The 17,711-nt window shown below is 45.4% G+C and overlaps 1 protein-coding gene across 4 annotated transcripts in view; it reads right to left on the reverse strand.

Moving 5' to 3' along the window:
- Window positions 1-17,711, reverse strand: part of P4HA1 (prolyl 4-hydroxylase subunit alpha 1) — a 299,327-nt gene that overhangs the window by 23,922 nt on the left and 257,694 nt on the right. For all 4 annotated transcript variants that reach the window (XM_069240397.1, XM_069240396.1, XM_069240399.1 and 1 more), the window contains exons 13-14: window positions 12,946-13,014; window positions 5,890-5,986 (exon numbers count right to left, since the gene is read on the reverse strand). In XM_069240397.1, coding sequence (XP_069096498.1) covers window positions 5,890-5,986; window positions 12,946-13,014 — 166 coding nt within the window. The remainder of the gene's footprint in view (window positions 1-5,889; window positions 5,987-12,945; window positions 13,015-17,711) is intronic.

Here is a 17,711-nt window from a genome sequence, read left to right on the forward strand (position 1 = left end):
CGAACATATATATATATGTGTGTGTGTGAGTGTGTGTGTGTGTGTGTGTGTGTAAGTTATTCTATACTTAACATGGTCATAGGTCATTGCATACCACCTAGATAAGTTGTTAAACTAGATACTTATGAATACCTGCTCTCATCTTATATCACACTTATCTACCCATCACCATTTCATGTCTCTATAAATCTATCCTCCATTCCCACTCTGACTCATCCCAAATCCATTCTACTACTTTCATCTCCTAAATAACTGCCTAAGCTCTTCCCTTCGCTTCCACATCTAACTCACCCAAACCTCACTTTACTACCATGATCTCCCAAACAACACTATTATATTCTCCCTCATTTATCTCACCCTGCTACTATGATCTCCCTAACCCCTTCCACAGACTCTTCCCTCCTCCATACACCCTTTACTCCTCCCAAGCCTAAATCCTATTACCATAAACTCCCAATTAACACTTCTGGATTCTTTCCTCCTCCACCGCTCCATTACTCCAGTCAATCTAACTAACAAACTCATATCCACGGCGCAAATTAACTCATAATACTAAAACTGTACTCATATTTCCCTATACTAATCCACCACTAATTCTTGCTGGGTTCTGTAGTAGCGAGCTACTCGCCGAAAAGCGCTCGACGCCTCGTCAGGGGTAGTAAGCGCTATATAAATACTATTACAATACAATAATTTGATGATCGTGGGAAATGTTTCCTTAAATATGGAAAACTGACGAGGATTTCATCTACTAGCCCAAAAAAGGTTTTTCTGCAATAATTCTTAGTATGAAAGGAAAATGTTACTAACCCAGTAAGCATATGTTTGTGGCATGTAGTGCTGTAGAGTCGCATGCTTTGCATACTTCTGTCATTTAGTGTTGCGTCTGGAAGTTTGCATGTCATTATTCCTCGAAAAGGTCTTAGAGTCATGAGGTGTAGTGACTCCTCCTCTTGATGATAAATCATATGGACATCGACTCCACTGTTTTCCCACAGTCGGGTGAGAATGGAGTATAGTGTTAGAGAAAAGAAAGATGACAATGCAAATGAATGTATAAAGTCTGTCTACAACGGCCACAGGTGTTCAGGGAGGCGGGTGGGAACATGTGAATCTGCAGCACTACATGCCACAAACAGATGCTTACTGGGAAGAAACATTTTCCATTTCATTGTGTTTGGCTATATGTAGGAAGTTGGCTCTGTATATACTATTTCAAAGTAAGAAATAGTGTGCACAGTCCAAGGATTCCCCTTAGAGGTAAGATAGTGGCAAAAAGAGAATTCTAATGCTCTATTTTGTGGTAGTGTGGTCGAGCAGTAGGCATATCAGAGGGTAGTGTTAAGCATTTGTTGTACACACACACAGGCAATAAATGAGGAACACACACTCAAAGACAATTCCAGGCCAATAGGTTTTTGTAATACTTCAAATGAAAGGTATTTCACTCAGGTATTCTAGGAACTTTGAATAATCACAATATCATGTACAGTTTTAACAAAAATGGCAATAAGCTATTTTAAAAGTGGACACAGTGCAAACATCACAGTTACTGGGGGGAGGTAAGTAAATGATAAGTTCACAGGTAAGTAAAACACTTACAGGGTTCAAAGTTGGGTCCAAGGTAGCCCACCGCTGGGGGTTCAAGGCAACCCCAAAGTTACCACACCAGCAGCTCAGGGCCGGTCAGGTGCAGAGGTCAAAGAGGTGCCCAAAACACATAGGCTTCAATGGAGAACAGGGGTGCCCCGGTTCCAGTCTGCCAGCAGGTAAGTACCCGCGGACCAGGGGTTTTTTGTAGGGCACCGGCAAGGAATTGGGGGGGGCCTTCGCCTGGGGGTCACTCCTGCACTGAAGTTCCTTCAGGTCCTGGGGGCTGCGGGTGCAGTGTTGGTTCCAGGCGTCGGGTCCCTTGTTACAGGCAGTCGCGGTCAGGGGGAGCCTCTGGATTTCCTCTGCAGGCGTCGCTGTGGGGTCTCAGGGGGGTCGTCTCAGGCTACTCACGGGCTCGCAGTCGCCGGGGAGTCCTCCCTGTAGTGTTGAATTTCTGCAGGTCGAGCCGGGGGCGTCGGGTGCAGAGTGGAAAGTCTCACGCTTCTGGCGGGAAACGTGGAGTCTTTAAAGTTGTTTCTTTGTTGCAAGAAAGTTGCAGATTGTTGATGGGAGTTACTTGGTCCTTGGTTGCAGGGCAGTCCTCCGAGGCTTCACAGGTCGCTGGTCCCTGTTGGATGCGTCGCTGTTGCAGTTATCTTTGAAGTTGGGAGACAGGCCGGTAGGGCTGGGGCCAAAGCAGTTGTCGTCTCAGTCTTCACTGCTGGGCTCCAGGTCAGCAGTCCTTCTTCTGGTTAAGGTTGCAGGAATCTAGTTTCCTAGGTTTGGGGGCCCCTAAATACTGAATTTAGGGGTGTGTTTAGGTCTGGGAGGGCAGTAGCCAATGGCTACTGTCCTTGAGGGCGGCTACACCCTTTTTGTGCCTCCTCCCTGAGGGGAGGGGGGCACATCCCTAATCCTACTGGGGGAATCCTCCATCCACAAGATGGAGGATTTCTAAAAGTAAGAGTCACCTCAGGACACCTTAGGGGCTGTCCTGACTGGTGGGTGACACCTCCTTGTTTTTCTAATTTTCTCCTCCAGCCTTTCTGCCAAAAGTGGGGGCAGTGGCCGGAGGGGCGGGCATCTCCACTGGCTGGGATGCCCTGTGGTGCTGTAACAAAGGGGGTGAGCCTTTGAGGCTCACTGCCAGGTGTTACAGTTCCTGCAGGGGGAGGTGAGAAGCACCTCCACCCAGTACAGGCTTTGTTCCTGGCCACAGAGTGACAAAGGCGCACTTCCCCATGTGGCCAGCAACATGTCTTGTGTGTGGCAGGCTGGCAAAAACTAGTCAGCCTACACTGGAAGTCGGTATGTTTTCAGGGGGCATCTCTAAGATGCCCTCTGGGTGTATTTTACAATAAATTGCACACTTGCATCAGTGTGCATTTATTGTGCTGAGAAGTTTGATACCGTCTTATTTATCTCATATTATATGAGACGCGTACTCGCGCCGCAGCGTGTATACTCGAAAGCAACGCTGGTATGCAGAGATTATGATAATGAGATAAATAAGACGGGTATATATGATCATTTGGCCACTGGTTAACAGATCGATTTTTTGATTCAACGATGATGAATTGGCGGTGACGTGTTCTAATAACAAGCCCTGAAGAAGTCGTTTCAGGAAAATAAAGAAAATAAATTTCCCATGACGAAACACGTGTTGGCTGAGGCTGAAAAGCAATAAATCACAACTGTATCATCACGGATAGATTCCAAAGTGTTACAATTTTCAATTTATGCTGAATTTGGACGATCTAAAGTTGTATTAAATGAGTTGTACATTTATTCAATAACTACTCTAGAATGATTTACTTGATTAGAGTGGTGCCACACATTGTTTGTCCTGTTTGTTGTTTTTTTTAAATAAAACTTTAAGGGGTTGGGTGTTTCCCCTGTGTAAGCACCCTACATTTTCTTCTTTGAATCTGCTTGATATAGGATCTTGAGCGCCCACTCAGCCCTAACAAATACACCCTACAATTTTTGGAGTAGAGTAACATGTTCTGGAGAAAGTTTGTAAGTGCGAGGGAAAATGTATAATTTTTTTCATTTTTTCTAATGCCTGATCGACTTGGGGGATGAAGAGGGGCTTCTTGTCAAATGAGACATTAAGAATAGTTTGCTGTACCTCAAGTTTAAATCCGGAAAGGCGTAGAGACACATGTCGTCCTTAAAGGACACTGGTGTTTATTTTCCTGGTGGCCTTGTTAGCAGAATCTAAAGTGGATAGAATTATTAGAAATAAGCTGTCCTACACTGACAATCTCTTGGCCCCGCTTTCTATGCTCTGTTGGGAGGTACTGGGAGAGCTCATCCATCCCGTCCCAGTGGGCACAGTCATACCTTGCATTCAGGCCTTGTGTGTTAGCGATATGCCAATGGTTGGCAGCATAGGCTGCATCCACTTTCCAGCAGCATCATTCAGTTTGGTGGAGCATCGCTAGCAGATTAGGCGTTTGCCCTTTTTCTCGCATTAGAAACCATTAGGGAGTCTGACCTCTAATAAAGATGGGGATCTGAGAGAGAGGCTTTATATTTTTTCTCTACATGTAGTGTGATGATATGTGCCCTGGCAGGATCTTCAAAAATGTCCTCTGCGGTGCCTCATAATTCCCTTTAGCTTTGGAGGGTATTCTGTGGCCTTGTGCAATGTGGTGAGAGTTTCAAAGAAGGAATCATCCTCAATGGGTTGCTGATCTATGGACACCTGCTGATAAGCAGCCGCCCTCCCACCTCCCACTGACCACCTGAATACAGGTAGTGTCATCTGGAGTAGATGGTTTGGCCAGATACACATCTGGGTAGGGATCTAAATCATATTGCGACCAAGATCTATGTCTTGTGGGAAAGGGAAGTATTGTCCCCTGCAGCCTGATCATCTTGAAAAGCGTGGGGGGAACCCTGAGGAGTGAAGTCAAGGGGGTCATCCTGTGAATGTGGAGGTGAAGGTGGGGAGGTGGTGTTTTCAGTGGTGGTAGAGAAGGCAAAGGAGGGTGTATGGCAGAGTTTGTCTAGCTTTTTGTGTTTGGCAGAAAGCGCAGGAATACCAATAGTCTCCTCAAGGAAAGCGGTCTTTCAGAAGCTGTCAAAACAACATCTTTAACTAAGACATGGCAAGATTTGTGGATGAATATGAAGCTGCGTCTGCTTAGTGTCGAGTTCCTGCTTCATCTTAAAGGAGGATGGGCACTATAGAAGTACTCAGCTCTGAAGACGTGGCAACTTTAAGTTTTTGTCAGTACCAAAGCGCTCTTCTGTTTTAATGCCAAAACTGTTGGTTCCTGGACAGGTATTGGTCTTTTCAGTGTAGAGGTGGTTGGTGGCGAGTGTGAGCCCGAAGCTATCCGTGCCAAAATTGGAGATTTACGGGTTGGTGCCGAGCTCAATGGCAGGGCGCCCAAATGAGCCTTTCACACAGACCATGGCCTGACTGCAGTGGTGGCCCGGTAGCCTTTACTTCGGTACCAGTGGTTGTTTTTTTGGGGCTTAACAGGGGAGCCAGTACTCATGGTTCATTCAGCTGGAGGAAGATCTTTCATCTCAAGAACAGTGTCCACATCAGACTCAGTCGTCGACGGAAAAGGCCTCATCCTCGGCTGCTGAAGCCTCTTGTATCTTCCTCTATGGCTCCGACTCTGCATTTTGTTGTTCTAAGATGTCGTGTCACTGCATCTCAGGACGACGGGCCCTTCGATCACTCATGGTCTTTTTCGATTGAAAAGGCTTACAAGCCTCACAGTGCTCCTCTTTATGGCCTGGGGACAAACTGAGGTTTCAGACCTGGTGCTGGTTGGTCTGTGGGAACTGTGAGAATAACTTAGGACAGAAACGGAGAGGAGTCCGTTCCATTAGAAGTTAATTCTCTTCGGTTGGATCTGGGAACATGTCAGCCCAAAGGGCCTCTGTCTGAACGCGTTGATCCGATGGGTGATTTCTTTTTGTCCTGGAACGCAACTAGGATAGAAAGTATACGTTCAAAAAGACAATACAGATAGGAGAGGAAGTATCCTGAACGGAATAGTCCGAAAAACAGCCTCAAACCAGAGCTCAGTGAAAACACAACCGAACCCGACAGGGGAAGAAAACAATCTAACAATAGAGTTGATGCTCTTGCACATTACTAGCAAGAGGAGTCAGTGCACCTGAAGACTCGAACTTTTCGAAGAACAACAACATGCAACCTTCCAGACCCAAAACTAGATGGAAGAAGAACGCAAAGCATGTGTATTTACAGCAACACATCTCAAACATTAAGGTCCAGCACACCACGTTCTAAAAGAAACCAATACTTACCCCATTTGTTTCCAACTAACACTGGACAAGCTGCATGCCGTGTACTGTAATCACCTTCACCACTTGCAAAGAGATTATACCAGAAAACAGCTGTGCCCTGTTAAAAAAAAAAAAAAAAAAAAACATTTTACTCTAAAACAAAAAATAGAACTACAATTAAAACTAAAAATGAGGACTGTGAGGGATTATAGCTAATCTGAAGCAGGACAGAACTCATACAATCTTCAACAATTTAATCAGACAGACGGATAAATACTTGTGAGCTTATGACGTAAGTGATGCCATTTTCCATCAACAGAAACATGGGTCTCCTGAAACACGTTTCTAATCTTTAACCTTTTATTGGACTAATACAATTACAAGTATATTGCACTCTGGGCGATCATGTGTTGGTATAATCAAATGTCAGTTTCCACTAAGAGGGCTTTTTTAGGTGGCTTACATCTTGGTGGTGACTGACCAATCTGAACGAAATTTGACATTCATTTGGTCTATTAGGCTAGGTTCGGCATTCAAATGTAGTGCAGATGCATGTGGGCAGCAGGACAGAAAGGGAAAAACACTAAGTCTTCTATTCAACCAATTGCAAAGTTTCTGCAAAACTATGGCAACAACGGTGCAACTGTTATCGTTTGGTGTGAGTCCATTCAGCAGTTCTTACGATAAATGTATTACAAAGATGCTGCAAACAATTTAAAGGTTTAATCAGAAATAGGTCTGTATGTCTTGTCCATTAATTAGCAGACCCTCCATAATCCAGGCAAGACTTGGGAATCCAGAATTTGAAAAATAAACAAGTCCTATTGGAAGAGGGAGCACGTTTCCTTTATCTATTGAGAGATATGCAGATCCTCATTCAATATGAGGACCTGAACAATTAGATTTGATGACCGCAAATGAACATTTTTGCATGACGGCTGTAGGAAGCTGGCTCTGTATATACTATATCAAAATGAGATATAGAGTAAACAGAGTCCGGGGGTTCCCCAAGAGGTTTGACAGAGGCAATAATAGATAATACTAATGCTCTGTTTGTGGTAGTGTGGTCAAGCACTTAGGCTTATCAGAGTAGTGTTAAGCATTTGTTGTATACCCACAAGCAATAAGTGAAAACACACACGAAATGACAACTCCAGGCCAACAGGTTTTTATATAGAAAAACATCTTTTGTTAATTTATTTTTAGAACCACAAGATTTTTTTTTAGCAGATAAGTACATTAAATGATAGGGACCTTGCATAGTAATAGTTGAGACTTTGAATAGATTCAATATTGTACACAGTTTGTTAAAATGGCAAACAACTATTTTAAAAGTGGACAGTGCAATTTTCAACAGTTCCTGGGGGAGGTAAGTACAGTACAGTTTCAGAGGTAAGTACCACACTTACAGGTTCAGTCTCCAGGGCATAGGAAGCCCACTGTTGGGGGTTCAAGGCAACCCCCAAGCACCCAGCACCAGCAACACAGGGCCAGTCAGGTGCAGACGTCAAGCAGGAGCCAAAATAACGTGGGCGCCTATGGAGACAGGGGGTACTCCGGTTCCAGTCTGCTTGCAGGTAAGTACCCGCGTTTTCGGAGGGCAGACCAGGTGGGTTTGAAGGAGTACTGGAGGGGCCCCAAGTAGGCACAAAAACCACAGCCTCAGCGGCACAGAGGCAGCCAGGTGCAGTGTGCAAACAGGGTGTCGGTTTCTCAATAAAACTCTATGGAGGGACTCAGGGGTCACTTAGGGGCTGCAGGCAGGGCACGGGAGGGGCCTCTCGGGCAAGCCACCGACCGGGCAAGGGGAGGGCCGTCTGCTGGTTGTTGCTGCACCAATGGTTGGTTTTTCATGGGCCTGTGGGTGCAGTGCTTCTCCAGACGTTGTATATGTTCGTCTGGGGCAGTCGAGGTCAGGGGGTGGTCCTCGGGATTCCCTGTGCAGGCGTCGCTGTGGGGGTGCAGAGAGGTCAGCCCAGGCTGGACACGTCGTCCGAGTCTTCTGGGGGTCCTCTCTGGATAGTTGGTTTCTCTGGACAAGGTTTTGGATGCAGAATAGTTGGACTCACGTTTCTGGAGTGAGGTGAGAGTCCCTTTAAAGTTGGTTTCTTGGTCTTTTCTTTCGGCAGGTCCGCTGGAGTTTCTTGATCCTCAGTGATGCAGGCAGTCCCCTGGAGGCTTTTCAGGGGTAGCTGGTCCTGCAGAACGCATTTTTTCTTGAAGCTTTTTGAAGTAGGAGACGGGCTAGTAGGGCTGGGGCAGAGTCAGTTGGTGTCTCCTCTTCTCTGCAGGGTTTTCAGCTCAGCAGTCCTTCTCTCTTGAGGTCGTCAGAAATCTGAAGAGCTGGGTTCAGAGTCGCCCCTAAATACTGAATTTAGGGGTGTGTTAGGGTTAGAGGGCAGTAGCCAACGGCTATTGTCTCTGAGGGGGGCTTACACCCTCCACGTGCCCACTCCCTCTGGGGAGGAGGGTGACATCCTTAGCCCTATTGGCCCTACTACTCCAAAGCAATATGGAGCATTTCTCAAGGAGGGGGTCACTTCAGCTCTGTTCACCTTAGGAGGGGACCTGACTGGAGGGTTGACTCCTCCTTGTTTTTCTCATTATCCCTCTGGACTTGCTGCCAAAAGTGGGGGTTCGTCGGGGGGGGGGGGGGGGGGGGGTTTGCGGGCATCTCCACTGACTGGAGTGCCCTAGGGGCATTGTAACACCAGGCCTGAGTCATTGATGCTCACCACCAGGTGTTACAGTTCCTGCAGGGGGGAGGGTGTGAAGCACCTCCACCCAGTCCAGGCTTAGTTTCTGGCCTTAGACAGCACAAAGGCCCTCACCCCAGGGGGTCAGAAACTCGTCTCTCAGTGGCAGGCTGGCACAGACCAGTCAGTCCTGCACTGAAGGATTGGGTAAAATACAGGTGGCATCTCCAAGATGCCCTCCGTGTGCATTTTCTAATAAATCTAACTCTGGCATCAGTGTGGGTTTATTATTCTGAGAAGTTTGATACCAAACTTTACAGTATTCAGTGTAGCCATTATGGTAATTCGTTTTGACAAACTCCCAGACCATATACTTAATATGGCCACACTGTACTTACAAGGTCTAAGAATGGACTTAGACACTGTAGGGGCATATTGCTCATGCAGCTATACCCTCACCTGTGGTATAGTGTACCCTGCCTTAGGGCTTTAAGGCCTGCTAGAGGGGTGATTTACCTATGCCACAGGCAATGTTTGGTGTGCATGGCACCCTGAAGGGGATGCCATGTCGACTTTGCCTTTTTCTCCCCTGCAATGGCAGAGTGCATGTGTTAGGTGAGGGGTCCTGTAGGGCGGCACAACACATGCTGCAGCCCTTAGGGACCTTCCCTGGACACAGGGCCCTTGTTACCGCTGGTACCTTTTACAAGGGACTTATCTGTGTGCCAGGGGTGTGCCAATTGTGGAAACAATGGTACATTTTAGTGAAAGAACACTGGTACTGGGGCCTGGTTAAAACGGTCCCAGCACACTTCTTAGTCAGGTCATCATCAATATCAGACAAAAAGTGTGTGTGGTGGTGGTTGGGGGGGGGGGGGGGGGGGTTACTGCAACAAGGAGCCATTTTCCTACAGAGGCCATTATAGGGTGCCAGACACCTCAGCCCAAGCCCTTTAAAAAGTATTAGGGCAAGTCTAATGGGAAAGGGAAGCATACCAAGACTTCAAGGACGAAGTGCCAAAGTCACAAAAGAAAGGCAGATACTGTCCCACAAACCTTTTTTTTTTTTTTTGTTGTTGCAGATTTTGTGGAACGAGAACAAATGTAGAGGGTTTTTTGTGAATTCTATTTTTTACAACTTAACGCATGGCTAAAAAGCACACATAATGGGTAGTATAATTCCAGCACTCAGGAGATCTACCTTCTGCCAAGTCAAGCAGGGATTGGCTGTATGGGGTGTTGGGTTTTGGGTAAAGGCCAGAGCCTGATGCTCAACAACCCATGGACATTGCTGAGGGTTATACTCAGTATTGATTGGCTGCACAAGGTGCTTGTAATAGTGGGTTATAAAAACACAGTTGATTATATTACCAGAGACACTGAAAATTCTTTGTGAAGGTAAGATACAGCTGGTTGTTGCTGCTGAAACATTAACATACATTAAAAACATTTTAAAAAGCACACACTGGTAAAGTGAAGTTATGATTATGAATCAAAATAAAACAAACCCCTGAACTTGGCCACTTGTGGAAAGTCAACTGTTAGAAACTGAGTCTCTAGTTGGCAGAGGTATACACCCTAACCTAAGTAGGAACCACAATCCTTGTCAGGGTAAGTCACTACATAACCTAAACTATCCTGTGCTCAACCTCTGGTAACCTGGCACAGAGCAGACAGGCTTAACTTAGAAGGCAATGTGTAAAGTATTTGTTCAATAACTCATACAGTAACACTGAAAACATGAGAAAACCTACACCACACCAGTTTAGGAAAATAGATTAATATTTATCTGAATAAAATAGCACAAAATGAAGAAAAACTCATCAGCCAAGATATTAATTTTTAAAGATATAAATGAGATATAAATAACGCTTGGGGCCGCAGAGGTGGAGATGCGCTGAAAAATAAGGAGCTGCGTTGGATTTTCTGGCGCAGCACAGATGATGCATTGTTTCTTTCCACGCTGCAAGGTTATGCCTCGATTTCCATGAGCGCAGCCTTGGTTCCTCACTGCAATGCGAAGGTATTTTAATGCCCAGGGACGGTGCGTTGAAAATCCTTGATGTGCTGGTAAGGAGAAGGCGCTGCGTTGATCTGGTAAGTGATGCAGCAATTTTTCGGCCGCGAGGCAGGCGCTTCATCTATTTTCTAACGCATGTGGATTTTCTTCTCTTTGGTGAAGTTTTTGTGGCCCGGAGACTTCAGAGCAGGAGGCAAGCTCAATCCACGACCTTGGAAGACAGAGTTCCTCCAGCATAGTCCAGGGCCAGCAGGACAGCAGTCCTTCCAGCAAAGCAGTCCAGATGAGTCTTTTGGGCAGCCAGGCAGTCCCTCCGACAAAGTCCAGTTGTAGATCCAGAAGTGTCTTATTTGGTGGGATCAGAGATCCACTATATATATATATATATATATATATATATATATATATATATATATATATATATATACATATATACATATACACACACTTCAAAGGGTGGTTTTGAAGTACACAAGTTCCCCTTTCAACCCTTCCCTGCCTGCCAGGAGCCCTGTGGGGGTTTAATCAGTCCTTTGAGTGAGGGTAGGCCACTGGCCTTTAAAGTGTGAGAGCCCTTCCACCCTTCCTGCCCAGAGAAACCCATCCGTATGCAGATAAATGCAGATGAAGCGGAGGTTTCTGCATTTATGGCTGTCTGGGTTGAATGCACAAGGTGAGCTCTCAACCAGCACAGACCAGATGTGGATTGGAGACAGGCTGTAAGGCACAGATGGCAGTAAGTGCAGGAAAATGCCTACTTTCTAAAAGTGGCATTTCTGAAATAATGAAAAATCCAACTTCACCAGTAAATAGGAGTTCTTACTACCATTCCAACCATACAAAATATAATAAGTCTACTCCACTCAGATCAGAACTTACCACTTAAAAGTATATAAGGGAATTTCCAATGCTGGCCTATGAGAGGAGCAGACTTCACAGTAGGGAAGAACTACTATGGGAGTTTTTCACTACCACAACATGTAAAATGTATATGAGGCAGGTCCAAACACTTCCCCCAGATCATGGTATACTTAATTTTGGCACCCACAAGCTCAATACATCAAATGCTTGGTTGTCAAAAACCATCCTACTCAACCATTCTCTCACGAGCCTGGGGATTCAACAGCATCTCACAATCTCTCTTGGTAAGTGCCGGCTCCACAAAGATTCTGTCACAGTGTGGGCCATGCCATTCATCAATAATCTCCAGTAACACCAGTTTAGGGTCCATGGGGCTCTCACTTCCTACCACATCACTGAAGACAACTTGTGATAACCTTCTAGTAATGAGAAATATTTGGACAATCCTATATAATGTGAAAGTAGGTGGCCCTGGGATCTATGCATCTAACACAACAAGGGGATGTTTGTTCATCTTTCATGTATGCTCGGGGTAATAGAATCTGTGGAAGTATTTGAACTTTATCAGGCTAAAAAAAGATTAAATTGCCAAAGTTCTGATCAGCTTTTTTCCACAGCCCATTCATAGTCTATCGGAACTACATCCATCTCCATTTTTTAAAGGCAGTAGTGGGTCAGGGGAATTAACTAATGAAGAACATTATAATCGTTAAATTCCCCAGTTCCTTCACCACTAGCTTATCTTCCAAAAGGTTTATTCTGAGACATCTTTCAACTTACCAAGGTAGTTTTCCAAGGAATGCTGCACTTGTAAGTACCTATACAACAGAGACTGATGCATTTGGAATTCATCAGCCAACTTGGCTTAAGGTGTTTAGTGACCAGGAGACCAAATGTCCCCCAAATTAAATATACCAAGCAGGTCCCATGCACAGAAGCCAACCAGGCAAGTAGTATGGAGCACCTTTGTACCGCTCCACTGTGGAGTGATATTTGTTAAAATGCCCTCTCACTTAATATAGTTTCATGCTTAATGCCAGCAAAACAACAGAAGTTTAATAACCAACCAGTGACCAGGCCATTAGTATAGATCTGCAATACAGTAAAGTCAACCGATCAAGTTGTTCTAGGATGTCAAGTCTGATCTGAACATCAAACTGTTTCTGTCCCCATATAACCGGTTATAAATTGAGATAACCTGCATAGCCCGTATATCAGCCCAGCCCATGCCTGTTACAACCCAACTCATCCTAACTAGGTAAACAGTAGTTTTCATAATGTCTTTCACACACAGGTCAACTCATTTTCAAGTAATATGCATATACCTTTCTGGGTGAAGATGTAAATTAATCAGGAATAACGCTAGGTATGATAATATCCTATCAGACTATCTAAGTTACTTTAAAAGAATAAAAACATTTTCAGTAGTCTCAGTTACCAAAACCTGTTTAAAATGTGTACAAAAACAGTGAAAGAAAAAAAATATACAAAGAGGTTTACCTTTTTAGGCCAAACAGCTGCTCCTACTTCTGGGAACACAGTAGCCCCACCTGCAGCTACATCGCTCATCTGCAAATTGGGAACGTGATATTTCAGCAACTGATATGACTTTGTAGGAACATTATTCTGAGAGAACTGTAAAATATGCACTCTACAGCACATAAAAAGCAAGTACATAAAGTAGAGAAAATATCTGCATAAAGTAGCATGTGTTACCAGTAATGCCATTCCACAGTACTATAAAACAGGCATTTTAATACCAAACTTAATGGAATTAGACAATCCAATGATGGCTTCCAATTTTAGTAGTATCAGTGTCCTGGTCCTTCTGGATCTCTATGTGGCACCTGATAATGTTGATAGTGCAGGCTGATTGGCGTTTCAGAGCTTTACTACCTCACTAAGAGCAGGAAGTCTAAGGCCTACATTTACATCCACACCAAAAACATCAGGGCCTCTTAAGGATTATGTTACGTACCCTGTAAGCATCTGTTTGTGTCATGTAGTGCTGACGATTCACATGCTCTGCCATCTAGTGTTAGGTTCAAAGTTGATTTTCTTCTAAGAAGTCTTGAGTCATGAGGTCGAGTGACGACTCCTCTGGATGATATTGCGCATGGGCATTTAACTCCATTGTTAAATTGTTTTCCCACAGGCCGGTGAGAAAGGAGTGGAAGATATTTGTAAGAAGGCAACGACCATGCTAATTGTAAATGTACAATATAACTACAATGGCCACAGGAGGGAGGGTGCATGTGAATCTACAGCACTACTTGCCGTGAACAGAGGCTTACAGGGTAAGTAACTATCTGTTTGAAGGCATGTGTGGCAGTAGATACACGTGTTCTGCACAGACCATAAAGCAATCCCTCCTTAGAAGCAGTGGCTAGCCAGTTGGAGTTGTCTGAAAAGGGTACGGACCACTGCCTGATCTACACTGGCTTGTTGGTGTGCTAAACAATCCACACAGTAGCGCTTGGTGAAGGTGTGTGGTGTAGACCATGTAGCTGCCTTACAAATGGCAGCTATGATATGTTTCCAAAAATGGCCATAGTAGCACCCTTTTTACGAGTGGAGTGTGCTTTGGTAGAAACAGATAAAGAAGGTCATTTGGCCTTAATGTAGCTTGAATATATTTAACTATCCACCTGGCTATGCCAGATTTGGATACTGGGTTGCCTTTATGAGGAGGAGAAAGGCTGCAAAGAGTTGATTAGTTTTCCTGAAAGTTTTAGTTCTATCTCTGTAGAAAACTAGTGCTCTTTTGACATCTAGGGTACGAAGAGATCTTTCTGCAACAGAATCTGGTTGAGAGAAAAAAAGCTGGGAGTTCAATGGATTGACTAAGGTGAAATTACCTTAGGTAGAAATTTAGGATTATTACCAAGAACCACTTTGTCTTTAGGAAAAAAAGGTTCTTCTAAGGTTAAAGCCTGAAGCTCACTAACACACCCGAGTGAGGTAATGGCAAAAAAGAACGCCACTTTTCATGAAAGAAACTGTAGTAAGGCATGGGTGTAGAGGCTCACATGGGGAACCCATAAGTCTAGTGAGAACAATGTTAAGATTCCAGGAGGGTGCTGGAGGAGCCAGAAGCGGAATAACCCATTTGAGTCCTTCCATGAAAGCCTTGATTACCGGAATTTTGACTAGGAGAGATGCTGTGTATTTTAGAGATAAGCAGCCATTGCAGCGAGGTGTAACCATATGGACTGGTAAGCTAAATTTACCTTCTGTAACTGAAGCAGATTGCACCGTGGCTTTTATTGGATCAATTTATTTGTGTTCAAAGTAGCGAACAAAGCACTTCCATTTTGCTGCATAACAGGCTCAAGAGGTGAGTCTGCGTGCTTCTGGGAATGTCCATAAATTCTGGTGGTAAGTTAAGGTAGCCAAACTCTATGACCTCAGGAGCCAAATTGCTAGGTTGAGAGTTTTGGGGTCTGGGTGCCTGATTTGTCCTCGATTGTGAGTGAGAAGTACCAGTCTGTCAGGGAACTTCTCGTAAGGAACCAATGAGAGATCTAGCAGTGTTGTGAACCAGGGCTGAAGTGCCCAAGTGGGACCTACAAGAATCATGGTGAGATGCTTGCCTCAGCTTCCAAACCAGAAATAGAATGAGAAGGAGCGGTGGAAAAGCATAGGCAAATATCTCTCATCCATACTGCATTGCCCTGATAGTGGGTATGGGTACCTGGATGTGAAGTTTGGGCATTTTGCATTTTCTGCTTTGGCTAAAAGGTCAATCTGAGGGACCTCCCACTTTTGAAAGTATGGAAGAAGGACTTGTAAGTGGAGTTCCCATTTACGGACTTGTTGCTTGATCCTGCTGAACAGGTCGGCAAAGCTGTTGTGTGTTCCCGGAAGTTATTTGGCCAACAGGTAAATGTTGTAAAGAAAAGCCCACTTCTATGTGTTCTGAGACACGTGTGATAGTTGTGAAGACCTTGTCCCACACCTGTTTTTGCAGATAATACATGGCTGTCATATTGTCCACCCTGATTAGGGCAACCTTGTGAAATAGATGAGGAAGGAAAGTTTTCAGTGTTAAGTAGACCTCTTGAAGCTCCAGGTAGTTGATGTTTAGAGATTGATGACTGGCATCACAAAGATCTTGTACTGTCAAGTCTTGTAGGTGGGCACCCCAACCAGTCTGTGATGCGTTCATGGTGAGAGCGATGCAAGGAACAGCATCCAGAAACAGCCAACTATTTAACAGGTAGTTGGTGTTCCATCATTGCAGAGAACGATGAGTGTGGAGGTTTATCAACACTAGATCTTCCAGGTGACCCCATGACAGAGCACATGCAAGCTAGACACTGCTTCAGAGGACGCATGTGTAACCTTGCGTGGAGAACTATAGCAATGAACAAAGCCATTCTACCTAGCAGACGCATGACCGTCGTTCCTGTGAGTGTTTGGTTTGTTGGAACTGCGGCAGATTTGTCTGAAAGTTCTGAATCCGATTGAGATTGGCATAGGTTAATCCATACTGTGGTTTTAGGGTGTGCTCCCAAGTAAATTGACCCTTGTTAGTCTCCTCTCTCTTCATTCTCCGTCGGCTATGGTGTTTTTTCCCCCCACAGTTACCCCGAAAGGGCTTTAAGATTTTGCAGGTGGCGTCCCTGTTGGGGCTCGGCAAGCACACCTCTCAACTCACTGATAGCTTCGTCTCCCTCAATGTTCTCTTTTTTTCTTAGATGCTTTTCAGAAAAAGCGTTGATGAAAAATATATATATATATATATTATTTTTTTCGGAGCTCCTCCGTCACACTTCCAGACCCAATGGCAGAAAAAAAATCTAAATATGGCAACCACGCACAGGAACTTCCGAGGCGCTGTCTGACATAGCACCAAATGGTGGTCGATGACACCCCAAGGGGAAGAAAAAAAACAACAAAAAAAAAAAAACAGGGACTAGAACACAACTTTCCAGACCCAACCACTAGATGGCAGAATAGTGCACAGTCCAGTCTAGTCGCAGTCCAGTCTGCGTGAACTGCCTAGGGATTTGGTTTTTGCAATGCTCTGGGACAGAGACACCAGTGGTCCTCCTCTTCGCTGTCCCGGGCAGCCTGGTGCAGAGGTAGCTTGGACTGCCAGGTTTATGTGACCGGGGGCGGTTACAGTAGAGGGGGCCCACAGAAACAGGCTGCAGGCATGGACTGGGGGTCCAATCTGACTAAACCAAAAAGTAGGCTCAGGTCTCACGAGCATCTGAGAAGTAGGGACACCAATGGTCCTCTTCTCCTTGGTCCGGGGGATCCGGTTGCAGCGGTGCAGTGGACCGTCGGGTTGCCATCATCGGAAGCAGTCGCGGTTGAGGGGAGCCTGCAGAAAGAGGCTGAAGGCATCATTGTGAAATCCACAGCAGGTGAACTCAAGGAGGGCTTCGTCTCTGGAAGGCCTAGGAACCAGGCTGACACCATTAGTCCACTTAAGCTCTGCTTAGGAGGGTCAGTGTAGTGGTGTTGTCCAGTTTCGGGTTCTGCAGGTCCTGGGTCACAACAGTTTTTCTTTGGTTGCCAGCAGAAGCCGAGAAGCAGCTCTTCTGCTCCAAGCGAGTTTTTCTTAGTGATTTGCGAAGCACTGGCAGCTCTCTCTGTTTCTTAGAGGCTGCAGCGGCAGGACAGGTCAGTTGCTCCACAAGGGTAGGAGGCAGGCTGGCAGGGTTGGTGGCAAGTTGGTTTTACTCCTCAGTTCTCAGGTCAGCAGGCTTCTTGTTCACTCCTTTTGTGTCCAGCAAAGGCCTGAGTTCCTGGTACCAGGGAGTCTCCTAAATACTCAATTTAGGGGCATTAAGTGGAGTGAAAGTGTTCTGGGGTCACTACGCCCCCTAGATAATCACTTCCTTTGGGGAGTGGGCATCACCCGGTCCCACAATTTCGAATTGCACCACACACAAGATGGTGGAATTCCTAAGGCTGTGTTCATTTTAGGATGGTCACCAGAGAGGTGCGTCCAGCTTGGAAATTCAACACATCTTCTGCACAGCTAATTTTCCAGCCTGTCCAGGTGCCAAATGGGCCCTGGGGTTGTAGGGGTAGGGGGGTGTTGAGGGTGGTGGTGGCAAAAGGAGGGGGTTGGCATCTCCCTTCTGAGGTTAGCCAGATATGCATAACAAAGGCGACCAGCTTCCTTAAAGCTCCCCTGTCTTGGAATGCAGATTTGTAAGTCATCCTTTTGGGAGGGTGTGCTAACACCCCTGCCAAAGCAGGCTTTGTTCCTGACAGTCTGTGAGCAAAGGCTCTCACCCTTGGGGGTC

This window comes from Pleurodeles waltl, chromosome 6, assembly GCF_031143425.1.
Source record: "Pleurodeles waltl isolate 20211129_DDA chromosome 6, aPleWal1.hap1.20221129, whole genome shotgun sequence".
Lineage (NCBI taxonomy): Eukaryota > Metazoa > Chordata > Amphibia > Caudata > Salamandridae > Pleurodeles > Pleurodeles waltl.